Raw genomic sequence first — 25,745 nt, 5'->3', positions numbered from 1 at the left:
TGATCTGGTACTGGTACTCCCTGTATATAGCTCCACATTGATCTGGTACTGGTACTCCCTGTATATAGCTCCACATTGATCTGGTACTGGTTCTCCCTGTATATAGCTCCACATTGATCTGGTACTGGTTCTCCCTGTATATAGCTCCACATTGATCTGGTACTGGTTCTCCCTGTATATAGCTCCACATTGATCTGGTACTGGTTCTCCCTGTATATAGCTTCATTCAGTCTACACCCGTTGTATTCAATGTCACAAACAAAATTTGATTTGACAACCAATTCCTTATTATATTCCTTTTTAAAAATGTATTTAACTAAGTCATTTAAGAATAAATTATTTTTCACAATGACGGCCTACCCCGGCCAAACCCTAACCCGGACCACGCTGGGTCAATTGTGCGCCGCCCTATGCGACACCCAATCACGGCTGGTTGTGATACAGCCTGGAATTGAACCAGGGTCTGTAGTGACACCTCTAGCACTGAGTTGCAGTGCCTTAGACCGCTGTGCCACTCGAGAGCCCCCCCTAGTAACTACCTAACTATCTCAATATCTCAAACAAGCAGCTGAAGGGGCTAGTTAGCTTACATGTTCATGTAGCCATTGCACTTAACAGACAAGTTTTTAAATCTCGTCTTTTGATGTTTTCTAAAGGTTGGTAGACCTGGAGCCAGGTCCAATCCCCAGGGTGGAGGGTAGAGGGCAGGGTGACCCCAGGCCCACCAGGCCCCAGGAGCAGGGTACCCAGGCCAGGGGCAGAGAGGGCAGCAGGCTGGAGCGTGCTGCCCCGCTGGAGGGTGCCCGGGGCGGGGAGCATGAAGACAATGTGTCCCGCCTCCGGAGCTCTTCCCTGGAGATCAGAGAGAAGGGATCAGAGATCCTCAGAGAGCAGCTAGATGCTGCACAGAAGGTGGCTGAGGCCCATCTTGTTATACAGTACACCTCTTCTATTCTGACCCAGTTCTACCCTACACCTCTTCTATTCTGCTGCAGTTCTTCTATTCTGACCCAGTGCTACCCTTCACCTCTTCTATTCTGACCCAGTTCTAGCCTTCACCTCTTCTATTCTGACCCAGTTCTAGCCTTCACCTCTTCTATCCTGACCCAGTTCTAGCCTTCACCTCTTCTATTCTGACCCAGTTCTAGCCTTCACCTGTTCTATCCTGACCCAGTTCTAGCCTTCACCTCTTCTATTCTGACCCAGTTCTAGCCTTCACCTCTTCTATTCTGACCCAGTTCTAGCCTTCACCTCTTCTATTCTGACCCAGTTCTAGCCTTCACCTCTTCTATTCTGACCCAGTTCTAGCCTTCACCTCTTCTATTCTGACCCAGTTCTAGCCTTCACCTCTTCTATTCTGACCCAGTTCTAGCCTTCACCTGTTCTATCCTGACCCAGTTCTAGCCTTCACCTGTTCTATCCTGACCCAGTTCTAGCCTTCACCTCTTCTATTCTGACCCAGTTCTAGCCTTCACCTCTTCTATTCTGACCCAGTTCTAGCCTTCACCTCTTCTATTCTGACCCAGTTCTAGCCTTCACCTCTTCTATTCTGACCCAGTTCTAGCCTTCACCTCTTCTATTCTGACCCAGTTCTAGCCTTCACCTCTTCTATTCTGACCCAGTTCTAGCCTTCACCTCTTCTATCCTGACCCAGTTCTAGCCTTCACCTGTTCTATCCTGACCCAGTTCTAGCCTTCACCTCTTCTATTCTGACCCAGTTCTAGCCTTCACCTCTTCTATTCTGACCCAGTTCTAGCCTTCACCTGTTCTATCCTGACCCAGTTCTAGCCTTCACCTGTTCTATCCCCTCCCAGGAGCTGAAGCTGAAGGATAAGGAGTGTGAGCGTCTGTCACAGATCCGGGATCAACTAGAGCAGGAGCTGGAGGAGCTAACTGCCAGTCTGTTTGAGGTAGGAAGGACTGACTACTAGGCCTGCTACAACCTACAGCTAGCCGAACTGGTGAAGGACTGACTACTAGGCCTGCTACAACCTACAGCTAGCTGAACTGGTGAAGGACTGACTACTAGGCCTGCTACAACCTACAGCTAGCCGAACTGGTGAAGGACTGACTACTAGGCCTGCTAAAACCTACAGCTAGCTGAACTGGTGAAGGACTGACTACGAGGCCTGCTACAACCTACAGCTAGCTGAACTGGTGAAGGACTGACTACGAGGCCTGCTACAACCTACAGCTAGCTGAACTGGTGAAGGACTGACTACTAGGCCTGCTACAACCTACAGCTAGCTGAACTGGTGAAGGACTGACTACGAGGCCTGCTACAACCTACAGCTAGCTGAACTGGTGAAGGACTGACTACTAGGCCTGCTACAACCTACAGCTAGCTGAACTGGTGAAGGACTGACTACTAGGCCTGCTACAACCTACAGCTAGCCGAACTGGTGAAGGACTGACTACTAGGCCTGCTACAACCTACAGCTAGCTGAACTGGTGAAGGACTGACTACGAGGCCTGCTACAACCTACAGCTAGCTGAACTGGTGAAGGACTGACTACGAGGCCTGCTACAACCTACAGCTAGCTGAACTGGTGAAGGACTGACTACGAGGCCTGCTACAACCTACAGCTAGCTGAACTGGTGAAGGACTGACTACGATGCCTGCTACAACCTACAGCTAGCTGAACTGGCGATGGTACAAGTACATCTGGACTTAGAAAGTTGTGGATCCTGCATGTTAACTATGTCCTTTTTTTGCTGTTACCCTAGGAAGCTCACAGGATGGTGCGCGAAGCCAACGTGAAACAAGCAGCAGCAGAGAAACAGCTGAAGGAGGCTCAGGGCAAGGTCCGTTTATGTCTCCTATTTAAACTAAAAACTTTATCCTTCAGGGTTAGAGAGGTGTGTGTGTGTGTGTGTGTGTGTGTGTGTGTGTGTGTGTGTGTGTGTGTGTGTGTGTGTGTGTGTGTGTGTGTGTGTGTGTGTGTGTGTGTGTCGGGATGGGTACAATCTATAACTTCTGTCTATAACCACTTGTGTTCTTGTATCTCCCCAGAGTGATGTTCTGCAGGCGGAGGTGTCAGCCCTGAAGACCATGGTCCTGACCTCCACCCCGTCTTCCCCTAACCGCCAGGCCCACCCTCAGCTCCTTTCCCCGGGCACTAGGTCCAGGGGTGCCAGCCCCCAACATGGAGGGGGACACACACGCAACAAGAGTGCCAGTGGTGCCCTCCCATTGGCCCCTGGTGGGCACTCAGACCTGCCCTCTGACCTGCAACCAGTCAGAGAGGACAAAGAGGTAGGACCAGCTGCCTTCAGACTACAGACCGGCCATGTCTGAATACCCATAATGCTGTTCTAAGTAGTAGGCTTTTCATTTTTTTGCAAAAAATACAACATTTTATAGCATGTGCATTTTTGTTGTTGTTGTCTGCTTTAAATGCCAGGATGTCATACTCATTTTGGCTTTTCAACTAGTAGAATTCACTGGACACTATTGATGAAAATAATGGACTTCAGAACTAACTCTACTACTGCTTCCTACTATAACTCTACTACTGCTTCCTACTATAACTCTGCTTCCTACTATAACTCTACTACTGCTTCCTACTTTAACTCTACTACTGCTTCCTACTTTAACTCTACTACTGCTTCCTACTTTAACTCTACTACTGCTTCCGACTATAACTGCTTCCTACTTTAACTCTACTACTGCTTCCGACTATAACTGCTTCCTACTTTAACTCTACTACTGCTTCCTACTATAACTCTACTACTGCTTCCGACTATAACTGCTTCCTACTTTAACTCTACTACTGCTTCCTACTTTAACTCTACTACTGCTTCCTACTTTAACTCTACTACTGCTTCCTACTTTAACTCTACTACTGCTTCCTACTATAACTCTACTACTGCGTCCTACTATAACTCTACTACTGCTTCCTGCTATAACTCTACTACTGCTTCCTACTATAACTCTGCTTCCTACTATAACTCTGCTTCCTACTATAACTCTGCTTCCTACTATAATTCTACTACTGCTTCCTACTATAACTCTACTACTGCGTCCTACTATAAATCTACTACTGCTTCCTACTATAACTCTACTACTGCTTCCGACTATAACTCTGCTTCCTACCATACCTCTACTACTGCTTCCTACTATAACTCTACTACTGCTTCCTACTATAACTCTGCTTCTGACTATAACTCTGCTTCTTACCATAACTCTACTACTGCTTCCTACTATAACTCTGCTTCCGACTATAACTCTGCTTCTTACCATAACTCTACTACTGCTTCCTACTATAACTCTACTACTGCTTCCTACTATAACTCTGCTTCCGACTATAACTCTGCTTCCTACCATAACTCTACTACTGCTTCCTACTATAACTCTACTAATGCTTCCGACTATAACTCTGCTTCCTACCATAACTCTACTACTGCTTCCTACCATAACTCTACTACTGCTTCCTACCATAACTCTACTACTGCTTCCTACTATAACTCTACTAATGCTTCCGACTATAACTCTGCTTCCTACCATAACTCTACTACTGCTTCCTACCATAACTCTACTACTGCTTCCTACTATAACTCTACTACTGCTTCCTACTATAACTCTGCTTCCGACTATAACTCTGCTTCCTACCATAACTCTACTACTGCTTCCTACTATAACTCTGCTTCCTACTATAATTCTGCTAATGCTTCCCACTATAACTCTACTACTGCTTCCTACTATAACTCTACTACTGCTTCCTCCTATAACTCTGCTTCGTACTATAACTCTTCTACTGCTTCCCACTATAACTCTGCTACTGCTTCCAACTATAACTCTGCTTCCTACTATAACTCTGCTTCCTACTATAACTCTGCTTCCTACTATAACTCTACTGATGCTTCCCAATATAACTCATATGCCTACTATAACTCTACTCCTGCTTCCTACTATAACTCTGCTTCCTACTATAACTCTGCTTCCTACTATAACTCTGCTTCCTACTATAACTGTACTACTGCTTCCTACTATAACTCTGCTTCCTACCATAACTCTACTACTGCTTCCTACTATAACTCTACTACTGCTTCCTACTATAACTCTGCTTCCTACTATAACTCTGCTTCCTACTATAACTCTACTACTGCTTCCTATCATAACTCTACTACTGCTTCCTATTATAACTCTACTACTGCTTCCTACTTTAACTCTACTACTGCATCCTACTTTAACTCTACTACTGCTTCCTATCATAACTACTACTGCTTCCTACTATAACTCTGCTTCCTACTATAACTCTGCTTCCTACTATAACTCTGCTACTGCTTCCTACTATAACTATACTACTGCTTCCTACTATAACTCTGCTTCCTACTATAACTCTGCTTCCTACTATAACTCTGCTTCCTACTATAACTCTGCTTCCTACTATAACTCTACTACTGCTTCCTACTATAACTCTACTACTGCTTCCTACTATAACTCTGCTTCCTTCTATAACTCTACTAATGCTTCCTACTATAACTCTGCTTCCTACTATAACTCTACTACTGCTTCCTACTATAACGATGCTTCCTACTATAATTCTGCTAATGCTTCCCACTATAACTCTACTACTGCTTCCTACTATAACTCTACAACTGCTTCCTCCTATAACTCTGCTTCGTACTATAACTCTTCTACTGCTTCCCACTATAACTCTGCTACTGCTTCCCACTATAACTCTGCTACTGCTTCCCACTATAACTCTGCTACTGCTTCCAACTATAACTCTGCTTCCTACTATAACTCTGCTTCCTACTATAACTCTGCTTCCTACTATAACTCTGCTTCCTACTATAACTCTGCTTCCTACTATAACTCTACTCCTGCTTCCTACTATAACTCTACTACTGCTTCCTACTATAACTCTGCTTCCTACTATAACTCTGCTTCCTACTATAACTCTGCTTCCTACTATAACTGTACTACTGCTTCCTACTATAACTCTGCTTCCTACTATAACTCTACTACTGATTCCCACTATAACTATACTACTGCTTCCCACTATAACTCTGCTACTGCTTCCAACTATAACTCTGCTTCCTACTATAACTCTGCTACTGCTTCCAACTATAACTCTGCTTCCTACTATAACTCTGCTTCCTACTATAACTCTGCTTCCTACCATAACTCTACTACTGCTTCCTATTATAACTCTACTACTGCTTCCGACTATAACTCTGCTTCCGACTATAACTCTGCTTCCTACCATAACTCTACTACTGCTTCCTACTATAACTCTACTACTGCTTCCTACTATAACTCTGCTTCCTACTATAACTCTGCTTCCTACTATAACTCTACTACTGCTTCCTATCATAAATCTACTACTGCTTCCTATTATAACTCTACTACTGCTTCCTACTTTAACTCTACCACTGCATCCTACTTTAACTCTACTACTGCTTCCTATCATAACTACTACTGCTTCCTACTATAACTCTGCTTCCTACTATAACTCTGCTACTGCTTCCTACTATAACTATACTACTGCTTCCTACTATAACTCTGCTTCCTACTATAACTCTGCTTCCTACTATAACTCTGCTTCCTACTATAACTCTGCTTCCTACTATAACTCTGCTTCCTACTATAACTCTACTACTGCTTCCTACTATAACTCTGCTTCCTTCTATAACTCTACTAATGCTTCCTACTATAACTCTGCTTCCTACTATAACTCTACTACTGCTTCCTACTATAACTCTGCTTCCTACTATAATTCTGCTAATGCTTCCCACTATAACTCTACTACTGCTTCCTACTATAACTCTACTACTGCTTCCTCCTATAACTCTGCTTCGTACTATAACTCTTCTACTGCTTCCTGCTATAACTCTACTACTGCTTCCCACTATAACTCTGCTACTGCTTCCCACTATAACTCTGCTACTGCTTCCCACTATAACTCTGCTACTGCTTCCCACTATAACTCTGCTTCCTACTATAACTCTGCTTCCTACTATAACTCTGCTTCCTACTATAACTCTGCTTCCTACTATAACTCTGCTTCCTACTATAACTCTGCTTCCTACTATAACTCTACTAATGCTTCCCACTATAACTCTGCTTCCTACTATAACTCTACTCCTGCTTCCTACTATAACTCTACTACTGCTTCCTACTATAACTCTGCTTCCTACTATAACTCTACTACTGCTTCCTACTATAACTCTGCTTCCTACTATAACTCTGCTTCCTACTATAACTGTACTACTGCTTCCTACTATAACTCTGCTTCCTACTATAACTCTACTACTGATTCCCACTATAACTCTACTACTGCTTCCAACTATAACTCTGCTTCCTACTATAACTCTGCTACTGCTTCCAACTATAACTCTGCTTCCTACTATAACTCTGCTTCCTACTATAACTCTGCTTCCTACTATAACTCTACTAATGCTTCCCACTATAACTCTGCTTCCTACTATAACTCTACTCCTGCTTCCTACTATAACTCTACTCCTGCTTCCTACTATAACTCTACTATTGCTTCCTACTATAACTCTGCTTCCCACTATAACTCTACTACTGCTTCCTACTATAACTGTGCTTCCTACTATAACTCTACTGCTGCTTGCAACTATAACTCTACTACTGCTTCCTACTATAACTCTGCTTCCTGTTATAACTCTACTTCCGCTTCCTACTATAACTCTACTATTGATTCCTACTATAACTCTGCTTCCTACTATAACTCTGCTTCCAACTATAACTCTACTACTGCTTCCAACTATAACTCTGCTTCCTACTATAACTCTACTACTGCTTCCTACTATAACTCTACTACTGCTTCCTACTATAACTCTACTACTGCTTCCTACTATAACTCTACTACTGCTTCCTACTATAACTCTAGTACTGCTTCCTGCTATAACTCTAGTACTGCTTCCTGCTATAACTCTAGTACTGCTTCCTGCTATAACTCTAGTACTGCTTCCTGCTATAACTCTACTACTGCTTCCTGCTATAACTCTACTACTGCTTCCTGCTATAACTCTACTACTGCTTCCTGCTATAACTCTACTACTGCTTCCAGCTATAACTCTGCTTCCTACTATAACTCTACTACTGCTTCCTGCTATAACTCTACTACTGCTTCCTGCTATAACTCTGCTTCCCACTATAACTCTACTGCTGCTTCCTACTGTAACTCTACTACTGATTCCCACTATAACTATACTACTGCTTCCTGCTATAACTCTACTGCTGCTTCCTACTGTAACTCTACTACTGATTCCCACTATAACTATACTACTGCTTCCTACTATAACTCTACTACCGCTTCCTTCTATAACTCTGCTTCCTACTATAACTCTACTACTGCTTGCAACTATAACTCTACTACTGCTTCCTACTATAACTCTACTTCTGCTTCCTGCTATAACTCTGCTTCCTACTATAACTCTATTAATGCTTCCTACTATAACTCTACTACTGCTTCCAACTATAACTCTACTACTGCTTCCTGCTATAGCTATAACTCTGCTTCCTTCTATAACTCTGCTTCCCACTGGAACTCTACTACTGCTTCCCACTATAACTCTGCTTCCCACTATAACTCTACTACTGATTCCTACTATAACTCTACACTGAAATTCTACTATAACTCTGCTTCCTACCATAACTCTACTACTGCTTCCTATTATAACTCTACTACTGCTTCCTACTATAACTCTGCTTCCGACTATAACTCTGCTTCCTACCATAACTCTACTACTGCTTCCTACTATAACTCTGCTTCCTACTATAACTCTGCTTCCTACTATAACTCTGCTTCCTACTATAACTCTGCTTCCTACTATAACTCTACTACTGCTTCCTATCATAAATCTACTACTGCTTCCTATTATAACTCTACTACTGCTTCCTACTTTAACTCTACTACTGCATCCTACTTTAACTCTACTACTGCTTCCTATCATAACTACTACTGCTTCCTACTATAACTCTGCTTCCTACTATAACTCTGCTACTGCTTCCTACTATAACTATACTACTGCTTCCTACTATAACTCTGCTTCCTACTATAACTCTGCTTCCTACTATAACTCTGCTTCCTACTATAACTCTGCTTCCTACTATAACTCTACTACTGCTTCCTACTATAACTCTGCTTCCTTCTATAACTCTACTAATGCTTCCTACTATAACTCTGCTTCCTACTATAACTCTACTACTGCTTCCTACTATAACTCTGCTTCCTACTATAATTCTGCTAATGCTTCCCACTATAACTCTACTACTGCTTCCTACTATAACTCTACTACTGCTTCCTCCTATAACTCTGCTTCGTACTATAACTCTTCTACTGCTTCCTGCTATAACTCTACTACTGCTTCCCACTATAACTCTACTACTGCTTCCCACTATAACTCTGCTACTGCTTCCCACTATAACTCTGCTACTGCTTCCCACTATAACTCTGCTACTGCTTCCCACTATAACTCTGCTACTGCTTCCCACTATAACTCTGCTTCCAACTATAACTCTGCTTCCTACTATAACTCTGCTTCCTACTATAACTCTGCTTCCTACTATAACTCTGCTTCCTACTATAACTCTACTAATGCTTCCCACTATAACTCTGCTTCCTACTATAACTCTGCTTCCTACTATAACTCTGCTTCCTACCATAACTCTACTCCTGCTTCCTACTATAACTCTACTACTGCTTCCTACTATAACTCTGCTTCCTACTATAACTCTGCTTCCTACTATAACTCTACTACTGCTTCCTACTATAACTCTGCTTCCTACTATAACTCTGCTTCCTACTATAACTCTGCTTCCTACTATAACTGTACTACTGCTTCCTACTATAACTCTGCTTCCTACTATAACTCTACTACTGATTCCCACTATAACTATACTACTGCTTCCCACTATAACTCTGCTACTGCTTCCAACTATAACTCTGCTTCCTTCTATAACTCTGCTACTGCTTCCAACTATAACTCTGCTTCCTACTATAACTCTGCTTCCTACTATAACTCTGCTTCCTACTATAACTCTGCTTCCTACTATAACTCTACTAATGCTTCCCACTATAACTCTGCTTCCTACTATAACTCTACTCCTGCTTCCTACTATAACTCTACTCCTGCTTCCTACTATAACTCTACTATTGCTTCCTACTATAACTCTGCTTCCCACTATAACTCTACTACTGCTTCCTACTATAACTGTGCTTCCTACTATAACTCTACTGCTGCTTGCAACTATAACTCTACTACTGCTTCCTACAATAACTCTGCTTCCTGTTATAACTCTACTTCCGCTTCCTACTATAACTCTACTATTGATTCCTACTATAACTCTGCTTCCTACTATAACTCTGCTTCCAACTATAACTCTACTACTGCTTCCTACTATAACTCTGCTTCCTGTTATAACTCTACTTCCGCTTCCTACTATAACTCTACTATTGATTCCTACTATAACTCTGCTTCCTACTATAACTCTGCTTCCAACTATAACTCTACTACTGCTTCCAACTATAACTCTGCTTCCTACTATAACTCTACTACTGCTTCCTACTATAACTCTACTACTGCTTCCAACTATAACTCTACTACTGCTTCCTACTATAACTCTGCTTCCTACTATAACTCTAGTACTGCTTCCTGCTATAACTCTAGTACTGCTTCCTGCTATAACTCTACTACTGCTTCCTGCTATAACTCTACTACTGCTTCCTGCTATAACTCTGCTACTGCTTCCTGCTATAACTCTACTACTGCTTCCAGCTATAACTCTGCTACTGCTTCCTGCTATAACTCTACTACTGCTTCCTACTATAACTCTGCTTCCAACTATAACTCTACTACTGCTTCCAACTATAACTCTGCTTCCTACTATAACTCTAGTACTGCTTCCTGCTATAACTCTACTACTGCTTCCTGCTATAACTCTACTACTGCTTCCTGCTATAACTCTACTACTGCTTCCAGCTATAACTCTGCTTCCTACTATAACTCTACTACTGCTTCCTGCTATAACTCTACTACTGCTTCCTGCTATAACTCTGCTTCCCACTATAACTCTACTGCTGCTTCCTACTGTAACTCTACTACTGATTCCCACTATAACTATACTACTGCTTCCTGCTATAACTCTGCTTCCCACTATAACTCTACTGCTGCTTCCTACTGTAACTCTACTACTGATTCCCACTATAACTATACTACTGCTTCCTACTATAACTCTACTACCGCTTCCTTCTATAACTCTGCTTCCTACTATAACTCTACTACTGCTTGCAACTATAACTCTACTACTGCTTCCTGTTATAACTCTACTACTGCTTCCTACTATAACTCTGCTTCCTGCTATAACTCTACTTCTGCTTCCTGCTATAACTCTGCTTCCTACTATAACTCTATTAATGCTTCCTACTATAACTCTACTACTGCTTCCAACTATAACTCTACTACTGCTTCCTGCTATAGCTATAACTCTGCTTCCTTCTATAACTCTGCTTCCCACTGGAACTCTACTACTGCTTCCCACTATAACTCTGCTTCCCACTATAACTCTACTACTGATTCCTACTATAACTCTACACTGAAATTCTACTATAACTCTGCTTCCTACTATAACTCTTATCAATGTATTTCTCTCCTTCCCTTTTTTTCTTCATTTCTCTAGCTCTCTTCCCTTTCTATTTTCATCTTCCTCTTCCTTACATCATGTGATCTTCTTGTCTCTCTTCCTGTTTTCTCTTGGTCGTCATCATCTTTCCCTGCCCTCTTCTCTTTTCTCTTTCAATCTCTCCTTCCATATCTCTTTCTCTCCCTCCATCGCTTTCTCTCCCTCCCTCCATCGCTTTCTCTCCCTCCCTCCATTTCTCATTCTCTCCCTATTCTCTCCCTTCCTCCATCTCCTTCTCTCGCTCCCTTCTTCTCTCCCTCCCTCTCTCCTTCTCTCTTTCTCTCTCTCCCTTCCTCACTCCATCTCTTTTTCTCTCCTCCCTCCATCTCTCCTCCCTCCATCTCTCCTCCCTCCATCTCTCCCTCCCTCCCTCCCTCCCTCTCTCTCCCTACATTTGTCCTTCTCTCCCTCTCTCCATCTCTCCTTTCTCAGCCTACTGTTCCTACGCTCCTCTTGCTGATTCTATGTCTGGTTCCGGGTCACTCTCTCTCTGTGACCTATGAACCCTACTGGGCAGAGCATGGGGAGGGGCCTACGGTCTCTCAGCTGCCAGGTAACCACACACCTCTGGTTCCTCAAGGTTTCCTTCTTCTTGTTCCTTTGCCACTGTGATTCTGCTTGGTCTTTGGGTCTAGGATGGGGTGACTGTAAAACCCTTTGGGACAACTGAAATTAAAAAGGACTTTATAACAGCGCCTATACACTGAGTGTACAAAACATTATTTTACCCTCTGAGCAGCCTCAATTAGTCAGGGCATGGACTCTACAAGGTGTCGAAAGCGTTCCACAGGGATGCTGGCCCATATTGATGCCAATGCTTCTTACCACAGTTGTGTCAAGTTGGCTGGATGTCCTTTGGGTGGTGAACCATTCTTGATACACACGGGAAACTGTGAAGTGTGAAAAACCTAGCAGCGTTGAAGTTCTTGACACAAACCGGTGCACCTGCATCTTTTGTTTTGCCCATTCACCCTCTGAATGGCACACGTACACAATTCATGTCTTAATTGTCTCAAGGCTTAAAAATCCTTCTTTAACCTGTCTCCTCGGCTTCTTCTACACTGATTTGAAGTGGATATAGCAAGTGACATCAATCAAGGGATCATAGCTTTCACCTGAATACTCTATATCATGGGAAGCTTTGTATATGGAGGCATTTCTGTAGTCATTATTCCTGCTTAAAAGTATGATCAGGATGTAAGTTATGGTTCATGGGTCAGTTTTATTTTATTTATTTATTTGGCCAACTTTATTTTCTTACCAGGGGGAAACTCATTTGTTCATGAGCTTAAAAAAAAACAAATTACAGTAATATTACACACCCAAAAAACCCACAGAATAATACACAATAAAATGTACATGTGAGTGAATGTCTCTTTGTCCTCTACGGAGTAATGTTATCTGGATCATTTTTATATGGACCTAAGTGAATGTCCATCATTGTAACTGGAATTCAGGGTGAAAAAAGGATAACAGTGGTGTGTAAAACCAATCAGCATCAATCCGGTCATTACAAGAATTCAGGGAGAACATCTCCAGAGCAGAAGCAAAGAAAATGTGTAACAGATCTTTTCTGAGAAGACCCTTTATACAGGTAACTACCAAAACAAAGGAAACCCTTGGGGAAATGAGGGATTAAAATCTATATTGAAAGCAAGTGCTTCCACACAGTTGTGGTTTCTGAGTTTAATTAAGCAATTAACGTCCCGTCATGTTAACGTCCCGTCGTGCTCAGGGTCATGTTAACGTCCCATCATGTTAACGTCCCATCATGCTCAGGGTCATGTTAACGTCCCATCATGCTCAGGGTCATGTTAACGTCCCATCATGCTCAGGGTCATGTTAACGTCCCATCATGCTCAGGGTCATGTTAACATCCCATCATGCTCAGGGTCATGTTAACGTCCCGTCATGTTAACGTCCCATCATGCTCAGGGTCATGTTAACGTCCCATCATGCTCAGGGTCATGTTAACGTCCCATCATGCTCAGGGTCATGTTAACGTCCCATCATGCTCAGGGTCATGTTAACGTCCCATCAGGGTCATGTTAACGTCCCATCATGCTCAGGGTCATGTTAACGTCCCATCATGCTCAGGGTCATGTCAACGTCCCATCATGCTCAGGGTCATGTTAACGTCCCGTCATGCTCAGGGTCATGTTAACGTCCCGTCATGTTAACGTCCCGTCATGCTCAGGGTCATGTTAACGTCCCATCATGCTCAGGGTCATGTTAACGTCCCATCATGCTCAGGGTCATGTTAACGTCCCGTCGTGCTCAGGGTCATGTTAACGTCCCATCATGCTCAGGGTCATGTTAACGTCCCATCATGCTCAGGGTCATGTTAACGTCCCATCATGCTCAGGGTCATGTTAACGTCCCGTCGTGCTCAGGGTCATGTTAACATCCCATCATGCTCAGGGTCATGTTAACGTCCCATCAGGGTCATGTTAACGTCCCATCATGCTCAGGGTCATGTTAACGTCCCATCATGCTCAGGGTCATGTTAACGTCCCATCATGCTCAGGGTCATGTTAACGTCCCATCATGCTCAGGGTCATGTTAACGTCCCGTCGTGCTCAGGGTCATGTTAACGTCCCATCATGTTAACGTCCCGTCGTGCTCAGGGTCATGTTAACGTCCCATCATGCTCAGGGTCATGTTAACGTCCCGTCGTGCTCAGGGTCATGTTAACGTCCCATCATGCTCAGGGTCATGTTAACGTCCCATCATGCTCAGGGTCATGTTAACGTCCCGTCGTGCTCAGGGTCATGTTAACGTCCCATCATGTTAACGTCCCGTCATGCTCAGGGTCATGTTAACATCCCGTCGTGCTCAGGGTCATGTTAACGTCCCATCATGCTCAGGGTCATGTTAACGTCCCGTCGTGCTCAGGGTCATGTTAACGTCCCATCATGCTCAGGGTCATGTTAACGTCCCGTCATGTTAACATCCCATCATGCTCAGGGTCATGTTAACGTCCCATCATGCTCAGGGTCATGTTAACGTCCCATCATGCTCAGGGTCATGTTAACGTCCCGTCATGCTCAGGGTCATGTTAACGTCCCGTCATGCTCAGGGTCATGTTAACGTCCCGTCATGCTCAGGGTCATGTTAACATCCCATCATGCTTAGGGTCATGTTAACATCCCATCATGCTTAGGGTCATGTTAACGTCCCATCAGGGTCATGTTAACGTCCCATCATGCTCAGGGTCATGTTAACATCCCATCATGCTCAGGGTCATGTTAACGTCCCATCATGCTCAGGGTCATGTTAACGTCCCATCATGCTCAGGGTCATGTTAACGTCCCATCATGCTCAGGGTCATGTTAACGTCCCATCATGCTCAGGGTCATGTTAACGTCCCATCATGCTCAGGGTCATGTTAACGTCCCGTCATGTTAACGTCCCATCATGCTCAGGGTCATGTTAACGTCCCGTCGTGCTCAGGGTCATGTTAACGTCCCGTCATGTTAACGTCCCGTCGTGCTCAGGGTCATGTTAACGTCCCATCATGCTCAGGGTCATGTTAACGTCCCATCATGCTCAGGGTCATGTTAACATCCCATCATGCTCAGGGTCATGTTAACGTCCCATCATGCTCAGGGTCATGTTAACATCCCATCATGCTCAGGGTCATGTTAACGTCCCGTCGTGCTCAGGGTCATGTTAACATCCCATCGTGCTCAGGGTCATGTTAACGTCCCATCATGCTCAGGGTCATGTTAACGTCCCATCATGCTCAGGGTCATGTTAACATCCCATCATGCTCAGGGTCATGTTAACATCCCATCATGCTCAGGGTCATGTTAACGTCCCATCATGCTCAGGGTCATGTTAACGTCCCATCATGCTCAGGGTCATGTTAACATCCTATCATGCTTAGGGTCATGTTAACGTCCCGTCATGTTAACGTCACGTCGTGCCCAGGGTCATGTTAACGTCCCGTCGTGCTCAGGGTCATGTTAACGTCCCATCATGCTCAGGGTCATGTTAACATCCCATCATGCTCAGGGTCATGTTAACATCCCATCATGCTCAGGGTCATGTTAACGTCCCATCATGTTAACGTCACGTCGTGCCCAGGGTCATGTTAACGTCCCGTCGTGCTCAGGGTCATGTTAACATCCCATCATGCTCAGGGTCATGTTAACGTCACGTCGTGCTCAGGGTCATGTTAACATCCCATCATGCTCAGGGTCATGTTAACATCCCATCATGCTCAGGGTCATGTTAACGTCCCATCATGCTCAGGGTCATGTTAACGTCCCATCATGCTCAGGGTCATGTTAACGTCCCATCATGCTCAGGGTCATGTTAACATCCCATCATGCTCAGGGTCATGTTAACGTCCCATCAGGGTCATGTTAACGTCCCATCATGCTCAGGGTCATGTTAACGTCCCATCATGCTCAGGGTCATGTTAACATCCCATCATGCTCAGGGTCATGTTAACGTCCCATCATGCTCAGGGTCATGTCAACGTCCCATCATGCTCAGGGTCATGTTAACGTCCCATCATGCTCAGGGTCATGTTAACGTCCCATCATGCTCAGGGTCATGTTAACATCCTATCATGCTTAGGGTCATGTTAACGTCCCATCATGTTAACGTCCCGTCGTGCTCAGGGTCATGTTAACGTCCCGTCATGTTAACATCCCATCATGCTCAGGGTCATGTTAACGTCCCATCATGCTCAGGGTCATGTTAACGTCCCATCATGCTCAGGGTCATGTTAACGTCCCATCATGCTCAGGGTCATGTTAACGTCCCATCATGCTTAGGGTCATGTTAACATCCCATCATGCTTAGGGTCATGTTAACGTCCCATCAGGGTCATGTTAACGTCCCATCATGCTCAGGGTCATGTTAACATCCTATCATGCTTAGGGTCATGTTAACGTCCCGTCATGTTAACGTCCCGTCGTGCTCAGGGTCATGTTAACGTCCCATCATGCTCAGGGTCATGTTAACGTCCCGTCATGTTAACGTCCCATCATGCTCAGGGTCATGTTAACGTCCCATCATGCTCAGGGTCATGTTAACGTCCCATCATGCTCAGGGTCATGTTAACGTCCCATCATGCTCAGGGTCATGTTAACATCCCGTCGTGCTCAGGGTCATGTCTAAAAATGCCCAGTTGCCCATTGTGGCCAGAAGAAGAGTTCTCAGTGACTGAAAGAGGGCTCTCAAAGGAATATAGGGGGTGTGCCTCAGTCACCAGATCTCAACCCAATTGAACACTTATGGTAGATTCTGGAGCGGCGCCGGAGACAGAGTTTTCCACCACCATCAAGAAAACACCAATTGATGTAATATCTCATGGAAGAATGGTGTTGGATCCCTTCAATAGAGTTCCAGACAGTTGTAGAATCTATACCAAGGTGCATTAAAGCTGTTCTTGCAGTTGGTGGTGGACCAACATCCTATTAAGACACTTTGTTGGTATTTCCTCTATTTTGGTAGTGGCCTGTATATTAACCACACAGCACCTAATGTTCTGTAAAACACCAGCCCGAGAGGCTGATAGGAAGTCACAGCATCAGATTCTACAGAATCACACAGTGTCACAGATACATTATCAGTATGTCCTTGAATTCAGTCTAGTGTCAAACTTTAACCATAACATTCAACTCTGGTACTGACAGTTAAACCGGTTAAACCGGTTTAAACCGGTTAAAAGTAATGACATCAGTACCTAATTACACAACAGATAATTATAGACTAACAAGTGACAACTATATTAAATATGGCTCTTAAACATTTATGTTTATCTCCCGTTTCCCTTTCCCCAAGGGAAGGCATCTCTCTTGCGTCTTCCCGCACTTACAGTTGTTACCAAACCGATAACTAGCCTGCTAATATTGTTGCACTTATATTGTTGCACTGCTAAGTCTTAGGCCCAGTTAACTAGTCTTCAACCTGATTTAAGATGTGCATCTACTGTAAGTGTGAAATCAGCGTATGTGCCTAGATGTTAAATGTATGTACCCAGGAGACGGATACCTTACCTTAAGTCCAGGGTCAGCTCCCTCTTGACCTCTTGGTCGGCCAGTCCAAGCATTTTACATTTACAGTTTAGTCATTTAGCAGACGCTCTTATCCAGAGCGACTTACAGTAGTGAATGCATACATTTAATTAAAAAAATTCTCCGTACTGGTCCCCCGTGGGAATCGAACCCACAACCCTGGCGTTTCAAACACCATGCTCTACCAACTGAGCCACACAAAATAAATATGTACTAAAAGCCATGCCCAAACTTGAAAACAAACGGAAAGGCTCGTGGCCACTAAACGAACCAGCAGCCTCACGGCTCTACCAACTGGGACACTGACCGACCATCACCTGATGCGCTTATCAAGCAGGCTCAGCATCTGGTCAAGGTTGCTGCTGCCCCCTGGGGGATAGAATGTGGAAGTGGTAGTGAGCTGTAGTGTGCTGTCTACACTAAACTATTTACAGTGCTGTGAAAAAGTATTTGCCCCCTTTCAAAATGTCTCTACTTTTGCAAATTTTTGATACTGAATGTTATCAGATATTCAACCAAACCTAATATTAGACAAAGGGAACCTGAGTTTACTAAAATAAAATGGATACTTATTTCATAAACAGAGTTAGGTCACACCCTGATCTGTTTCACCTGTCTGTGATTGTCTCCACCCCCCTCCAGGTGTCTTCTCTGTGTAAATCCCTTGTGTATTTATACCTGTGTTCTCTGTTTGTCTGGTGCTAGTTCGTCTTGTTTGTTCAAGTTCTACCAGCGTTTTGTCTCAGCTCCTGCTTTTTCCAGTCTCTCCTTTCTCGTCCTCCTGGTTTTGACCGTTGTCCGTCCTGACCCCTCTGCCTGACCCTGAGCCTGCCTGCCGACCTGTACCTTTGCCCCACCTCTGGGTTACTGACCCCTGCCTGCCTTGACCTGTCTATTGCCTGCCCCTGTTGGAATATTAAACTATTGTTTATTCGACGTGGTCTCCATCTGGGTCTTATCATCATACCTGATAGTACGAACTGGCCATGACTGACCCAGCAGACCAGCTGTGCAATGCCATCTCCTCCCAAGGAGCCTCCATTGGTAGGCACGAGGAATTGGTTCGTGGGCTGATGGAGGGTTTCCAAACGTTGGCTGAGCGCCATGACCGAGCGTTGGACATGGTGCTGGAGAAATTCCGCCGGTCGTCTGGGGGGCAGCCTGCCACTGTGGTAACCCCACCACCCCTCAGCAGCTCGGTGGTTAGCAGCACCGCCCACCGGCCACTCTACCATCCCGGAAGCCCCGGTTACCTCCTGGGCGCTTTAATGGAGAGCCGAGCACCTGTCGGGCATTTCTAGCTATGTGTGACCTCATTTTCGAGCTTCAGCCCTCCCCCTTCCCCTCGGATCGCTCCAAAATAGCTTACCTTATCACTCTGATGTCTGGAAAGGCTCTCACCTGGGCTACCGCCATATGGGAACAGCAGCCGGCCATATGCACGAGCCTGGAGGGGTTCGTGGGAGAGGTGAGGAAGGTCTTTGATGCCCCGTTCTCTGGGAAAGAAGCAGCCCAGAAGCTAATCCAGCTCCGACAGGACGCCTGCACTGTGGCCGACTACGCGGTCGATTTACGTACGTTGGCAGAGGAAAGTGCGTGGAACCTGGAAGCACTGTTCGACATGTTCCTGCACGGCGTCTTGTAAGAGGTTAAGGACGAGCTTGCTGCTCGGGATTTACCCACAGATTTTGACTCGCTCATCGCTTTGACCATCCGCATCGATGGACGGTTGCGGGAACGACGGATGGAGAGGAAATTCAATTTCACTCGCACATCCTGGGATTCCACCTTGCCTCCGAGTCATCCCGGAAGTCCCCGATGGTCCTGTAGCAGAGAGCACCCGAGATTTCCCGACCTTCCACGAGAATCACCGAGGACGGCCGAGTCACTGTTTCCTGAGCCCATGCAACTGGGCATGGGCCGGTTCGTCTTTGTTCGGTTCGTCTTTGTCTACATTGATGACATCCTGGTCTTCTCCCGCTCCCCCCCAAGAACATGTGCTCCATGTCCGGCAGGTTCTCCAGTGCCTTCTGAAGAACCAATTGTTCATTAAGGCAGAAAAGTGCGAGTTCCATCGCTCCACCATTCCCTTTCTGGACTACATCATCTCTGCTAGGAGCGTCAAGATGGATCCCGAGAAGGTGAAAGCGATGGTGGATTGGCCTCAGCCTACGTACAGGGTGCAGCTGCAACGCTTCCTGGGGTTCGCCAACTTTTATCGCCGTTTTATCCAGGGTTACAGCACCCTGGCCTCTCCCCTGTCTTCCCTCACCTCTACCAAGGTTCACAAGGTCCACGGCCGCGGACCGGGCATTCCCGGGACCTTAAACACTGCTTCACCACGGTATCCGATCCTGGTTCATCCGGACCCTTCCTGTTAGTTTGTGGTGGAGGCCGATGCTTCGGATGTGGGAGTGGGGGCTGTTCTGTCTCAACGTTCTGCCCTGAACCTTGAAGCTGCATCCCTGTGCCGCCTTCTCCCACCATCTCACCCCCAAGGAGAGGAATTGCAATGTGGGGAATTGGGAGCTTCTCGCAGTGAAGATGGCATTGGATGAATGGAGGCACTGGCTCGAAGTGGCGGAACATCCGTTCATTGTGTGGACCGACCACAAAAATCTGGGCCCTGTTGTTTACCCGGTTCAACATTTCCCTCTCCTACCGGCTGGGGTTCAAGAATGCCCTGTCTCGCCGCTATAACCCCACAGCTACCTCGCCGGAGCCCGAGACCATCCGTCCCACCTCGTGCCTGGCAACGGCACTCAGCTGGAGTGTTGGGAAACAGGTCTGGGAGGTGCAGTGGTCCCAGCCGAACCTTGGGGGGGTCCAGATAACCGGATGTTCGTGCCTGACGCTGTCCGCTCCGCGGTCCTGGAGTGGGCCCATTCCTCCAGGTTTGCCTGCCACCCGGGCCCCCGGTGGTGGCCTACCATGGTTCCGGACATCGCCGCCTTTGTCACCGCCTGCAAGGTCTGTGCACAGAACAAGACCCCTCGACAAGCTCCGGCTGGCCTCCCCAACCTCTGCCCATCCCTCATCTCCCCTGGTCTCACATCTCCTTGGACACTTTGTCACGGGTTTCCGCCCGTCTGATGGCAACACCGCCATCCTGACCATGGTGGATCGCTTTTCCAAGGCCGCCCACTTCATTCCTCTCCCCAAGTTACCCCCTGCCAAGGTGGCGGCCCAGCTCATGGTGCAGCACGTCTTCCGGATCCATGGACTGCCCGTGGGCATGGTCTCCGACCGCGGCCCTCAGTTCTTATTCTGGAAAGGCGTTCTGTACCCTCATTGGGTCATCGGCCAACCTGTACTCCGGGTTCCACCCCCAGTCTAACGGACAGTTGGAGCGAGTCAACCAGGACCTCGAGACCACCCTGCGCTGCCTGGTCTTCGCCAGCCCCACCACCTGGGACCAGCAGCTGGTGTGGGTGGAATACGCCCGCAACACCCTTCCCTGCTCTGCCACGGGCCTATCACCGTTTGAGTGGTCATTGGGGTATCATCCCCCGCTCTTCCCTGAGCAGGAAGAGGAGGTTGGCATACCCTTCTGCCAGGATGTTTGTCCACTGCTGTCATCGTACCTGGAGGAGAGCCCCGGTCGGCTCTCAAGACCACCTCCAGGTATCGACGACAAGCGGATCGCCATCGGACCCCGGCTCCCCAGTATCGTCTCGGGCAGAAGGTATGTCCCTCCACCCGCAAACTCTTCCCCCCCCGGTTTATCGGCCCATTCCCCATCTCCAAGATCATTAGCCCCTCTGCTTCTGATGCCCCGTAACCTTCGTATTCATCCCACCTTTCATGTGTCCAGGGTCAAACCCATGTCTCACAGCCCTTTGTCTCCCGTTTCCAGGTTACTGACCCCTGCCTGCCTTGACCTGTATAATGCCTGTCCCTGTTGGAATATTAAACTATTGTTTATTCAACGTGGGCTGCATCTGAGTCTTATCTTCATACCTGATAAGTCATGCAACACCCAATGCCCCTGTGTGAAAAGTAATTGCCACCTTTATACTCAATAACTGGTTGTGCCACCTTTTAGCTGTATTGAATCCAACCAAACTCTTCCTGTAGTTGTTGATCAGTCTCTCACATCACTCTGGAGGAGTTATGGCCCACTCTTCCGTGCAGAACTGCTTTAACTCAGCGACATTTGTGGGTTTTCAAGCATGAACTGCTCGTTTCAAGTCCTGCCACAACATCTCAATTGGGATTAGGTCTGAACTTTTAAATAGGCCATTTTAACACATTAAATGTGTTGTTTTTCAGCCATTTTCATGTAGACTTGATTGTGTGTTTTGGATCATTGTTTTATTGCATGACCCAGCTGCTCTTCAGCATCAGCTCACAGACAGCAGTTCTGCATGCAAGAGTGGGCCAAAATTCCTCCAGAGCGACGTAAGAGACTGATCAACAACTACAGGAAGTGTTTGGTTGCAGTCATTGCAGCTAAAGGTGACACAACCAGTTATTGAGTGTAAGGGGAAATTACTTTTACACACAGGGGAATTTGGTGTTGCATAACTTTGTTAATTAAATAAGTATCCATTTTATTTTTGTAAACTCAGGTTCCCTTTATCTAATATTACGTTTTGGTTGAAGATCTGATAACATTCAGTATCACAAATATAGAAAATAGAGAAAATCAGAAAGGAGTCAAATACTTTTTCACAGGACTGAAAGCTATTCCCTAATACAATCATGTTTATTACATATCAATCCATATCCACAGTAAATCAAATACTGGAAAATAACTAATCAATTATATCTCCTCTCCTCAGATGGACAACATTCTGTATGCAGAGTTCTTGACCTGGAGAAACAGACCTAGTCTGGACAGAAGTTCAGCCTTCCTGGTGCGGATATACAGGGAGGACATCAGCCCCTGCCTCTCCTTCACAAGATCTGAGGTACCAGTACCTGCATGTTTCTCTGTACATAGAATACCATAACTATTCTAATAGCAGAATATAATAGAATGCCATAACTATTCTAACTATTCTATTCTAATGCCATAACGATTCTAATAGCAGAATATAATAGAATGCCATAATTATTCTAATAGCACCATACCATAACATTAGAATACCATAACTATTCTAATAGCAGTACCATTTTTTTTAACCTTTATTTAACTAGGCAAGTCAGTTAAGAACAAATTCTTATTTTCAATGACGGCCTAGGAACAGTGGGTTAAGTGCCTTGTTCAGGGGCAGAATGAAAGATTTGTACCTTGTCAGCTCGGGGATTCGAACTTGCAACCTTTCGGTTACTAGCCCAACGCTCTAACCACTAGGCTATCCTGCCGCCCCACAACTAATATATTAGCAGAATATAATAGAATACCATAACTATTATATTAGCATAATAGAATACGTAACTATAATATTAGCATAATATAATACGTAACTATTATATTAGCATTATAGAATACGTAACTATTATATTAGCATAATATAATACGTAACTATTATATTAGCATAATAGAATACCATACTTATTATATTAGTATAATAGAATACTATAACTATTATATTAGTATAATAGAATACTGTAACTATTATATTAGCATAATAGAATACTGTAACTATTATATTAGCATAATAGAATAGAATAACATACTTATTATATTAGTATAATAGAATACCGTAACTATTCTATTAGCATAATATGTTAATAAATGTACGTGTGTCGGGTGGGGAAAGGGTTTTGTGTGCATGTATAGTTTGTTGTTGTATTAATGCATTGTGACTCTGGGCCACAGTTGTCTCAGTCAGTACAGAGTGCAGTGGAGAACAACTCTCTAACCATCGAGCCGGTGGCCATGTCAGCTTTACCCATGGTCAAAGCCAACGCCATAGAGTGTGGCGGGCCCAAGTGAGTTATCCCTCAATGTTATTAAAACGTTATCACAACTTTATTATAATGTTTTAAGGTTGTTTTTATTTCAAACATTGGGACTGTTTTCCTCTGAAAATGTAGTCTGCTTCATGTTTTGTTTCCTTGCTGTGATACTTCAGAGTATTGTGATATTGGTCATGACAACAGTAATCACAACAGAACCACACCCATCTGTCTCTCGTTCTCGTTCTCATTCAATTCATATTCATGCTCAAATCAACACTCTCTCTCTCTCTCTCCTCTTGGTGACTTTTCACAATTACACCTGTCATCTATAATGAATATCATTATTCCTGACTCCATGACAAATTATGCAAACTTGATTGGTCTGACTTTCTATGGATTAGTTTAGTTTTTCTCTTCAAATCTGTTCTGGTTTTTTGGGTTTTCTCTTGAGTCCTAATGAGCTGAATCAATGGGCTACACTGCTAATGTGGTACTGTTTCACCTCATGCTTCCTAATCAAATGTTGATTGAATTATTTTCCCCAGTGGCTTGAAGGCAGCAGTAGAGACGTAAGTAACTTTAGGAGCGAATCATTTCATTACCTTTTTTCTTTTCCACTAACAACAAACTGTTCTGTGCTCTGTTGTTCACTGTCCTGTATGCTAACCCATTCCTCTCTCATCAGAATGCCCTCCAGCACTCTGTCCAGCCATGCATGTCTTGTTGTTGTTCACTGTCCTGTATGCTAACCCATTCCTCTCTCATCAGAATGCCCTCCAGCACTCTGTCCAGCCATGCATGTCTTGTTGTTGTTCACTGTCCTGTATGCTAACCCATTCCTCTCTCATCAGAATGCCCTCCAGCACTCTGTCCAGCCATGCATGTCTTGTTGTTGTTCACTGTCCTGTATGCTAACCCATTCCTCTCTCATCAGAATGCCCTCCAGCACTCTGTCCAGCCATGCATGTCTTGTTGTTGTTCACTGTCCTGTATGCTAACCCATTCCTCTCTCATCAGAATGCCCTCCAGCACTCTGTCCAGCCATGCATGTCTTGTTGTTGTTCACTGTCCTGTATGCTAACCCATTCCTCTCTCATCAGAATGCCCTCCAGCACTCTGTCCAGCCATGCATGTCTTGTTGTTGTTCACTGTCCTGTATGCTAACCCATTCCTCTCTCATCAGAATGCCCTCCAGCACTCTGTCCAGCCATGCATGTCTTGTTGTTGTTCACTGCCATCTTGTCTGTCCTCCCAGCTTGTCTGTAGTCTAACATACACAGGTCTTGTAAGGCATCTTGTCTGTCCTCCCAGCTTGTCTGTAGTCCAACATACACAGGTCTTGTAAGGCATCATGTCTGTCCTCCCAGTGTGTCTGTAGTTTAATATACCTAACATTTCTCAGATGTAACCAACTCCATCCGTGGAGGAAGCGACTCCATATCTGTCCAGTATTCAGCTTTTATTTGTTCCTTTTCTGATGTTAAACAACTAACAATCATGTTGTCATGTCTTCTACATGTATTGCCGGTTTCACAGACCCAGGTTAAGCCTAGTCCTGGACGAAAGAACTTGCTCAGTGGAGAATCTCCCTTCAAAGTACATGTTTAATTTGTGTCCGTGAAACCCGAAGCCGTAGAATTCCATAAATGAGTGAGTTAGTTGGTGTGTGTTTTTGAAAATTTTTTTCCTCTGCCTCTATAACAGGAAGTGTGCGTTGAGCGGCATATCCTGTTCCTGTAAGCACCAAATCAAACTGGGTGACGAAGAGAGTTACTACTATATCTCTCCCTCCAGCAGGGCACGGGTACCTAGCAATCATGTTTGTTGTTTTAAAAAAAAAATAAATTGAAAATAAAAATGTATTTATTCACTTATCCTCCTCAACATCTATAGGCATATAAATATGACAACTTTTATCATGTAGGCCTATGTGAGAGAACTTTTGTTTGGAAGTGTGTGTGAGCCATTCCTCAATTCCGCCCCTCTAGATCACAGCCGTGTGTAACTTCTTCACCTACATCCGCTATATCCAGCAGGGCCTGGTTAGACATGATGGTAAGTCTGACGTCCCCCTTCTAAAAGATGGACACAGAGAGATCAACAATAGACCCATTTTAACAGTGAAAAATGACAGTGGCAATACGTTATCTTTGTTAATGCAGACATTAAATCTGTCTGGCGTTCTGAAACCATTTCAACCCTCA

At 44.9% G+C, this 25,745-nt stretch overlaps 1 protein-coding gene and 1 non-coding gene across 7 annotated transcripts in view; one reads left to right on the top strand and one right to left on the bottom strand.

Moving 5' to 3' along the window:
* rab3il1 (RAB3A interacting protein (rabin3)-like 1) overlaps window positions 1-25,745 on the top strand; it is a 52,665-nt gene that overhangs the window by 24,622 nt on the left and 2,298 nt on the right. For 5 of the 6 annotated variants that reach the window (XM_045705986.1, XM_045705984.1, XM_045705987.1 and 2 more), the window contains 9 exons: window positions 657-912; window positions 1,815-1,910; window positions 2,728-2,805; window positions 3,014-3,256; window positions 22,476-22,604; window positions 23,459-23,571; window positions 24,087-24,110; window positions 25,246-25,345; window positions 25,530-25,596. In XM_045705986.1, coding sequence (XP_045561942.1) covers window positions 657-912; window positions 1,815-1,910; window positions 2,728-2,805; window positions 3,014-3,256; window positions 22,476-22,604; window positions 23,459-23,571; window positions 24,087-24,110; window positions 25,246-25,345; window positions 25,530-25,596 — 1,106 coding nt within the window. The remainder of the gene's footprint in view (window positions 1-656; window positions 913-1,814; window positions 1,911-2,727; window positions 2,806-3,013; window positions 3,257-22,475; window positions 22,605-23,458; window positions 23,572-24,086; window positions 24,111-25,245; window positions 25,346-25,529; window positions 25,597-25,745) is intronic. The other variant, XM_045705988.1, reaches the window with a different exon arrangement.
* Window positions 17,821-17,890, bottom strand: trnas-uga (transfer RNA serine (anticodon UGA)). The gene has a single exon. It is a non-coding gene; the product is annotated as a tRNA-Ser (tRNA).

This window comes from Salmo salar, chromosome ssa23, assembly GCF_905237065.1.
Source record: "Salmo salar chromosome ssa23, Ssal_v3.1, whole genome shotgun sequence".
Lineage (NCBI taxonomy): Eukaryota > Metazoa > Chordata > Actinopteri > Salmoniformes > Salmonidae > Salmo > Salmo salar.
Note: the sequence above shows the minus strand (reverse complement) of the source record. Positions and strands in the feature narration are given on the sequence as shown.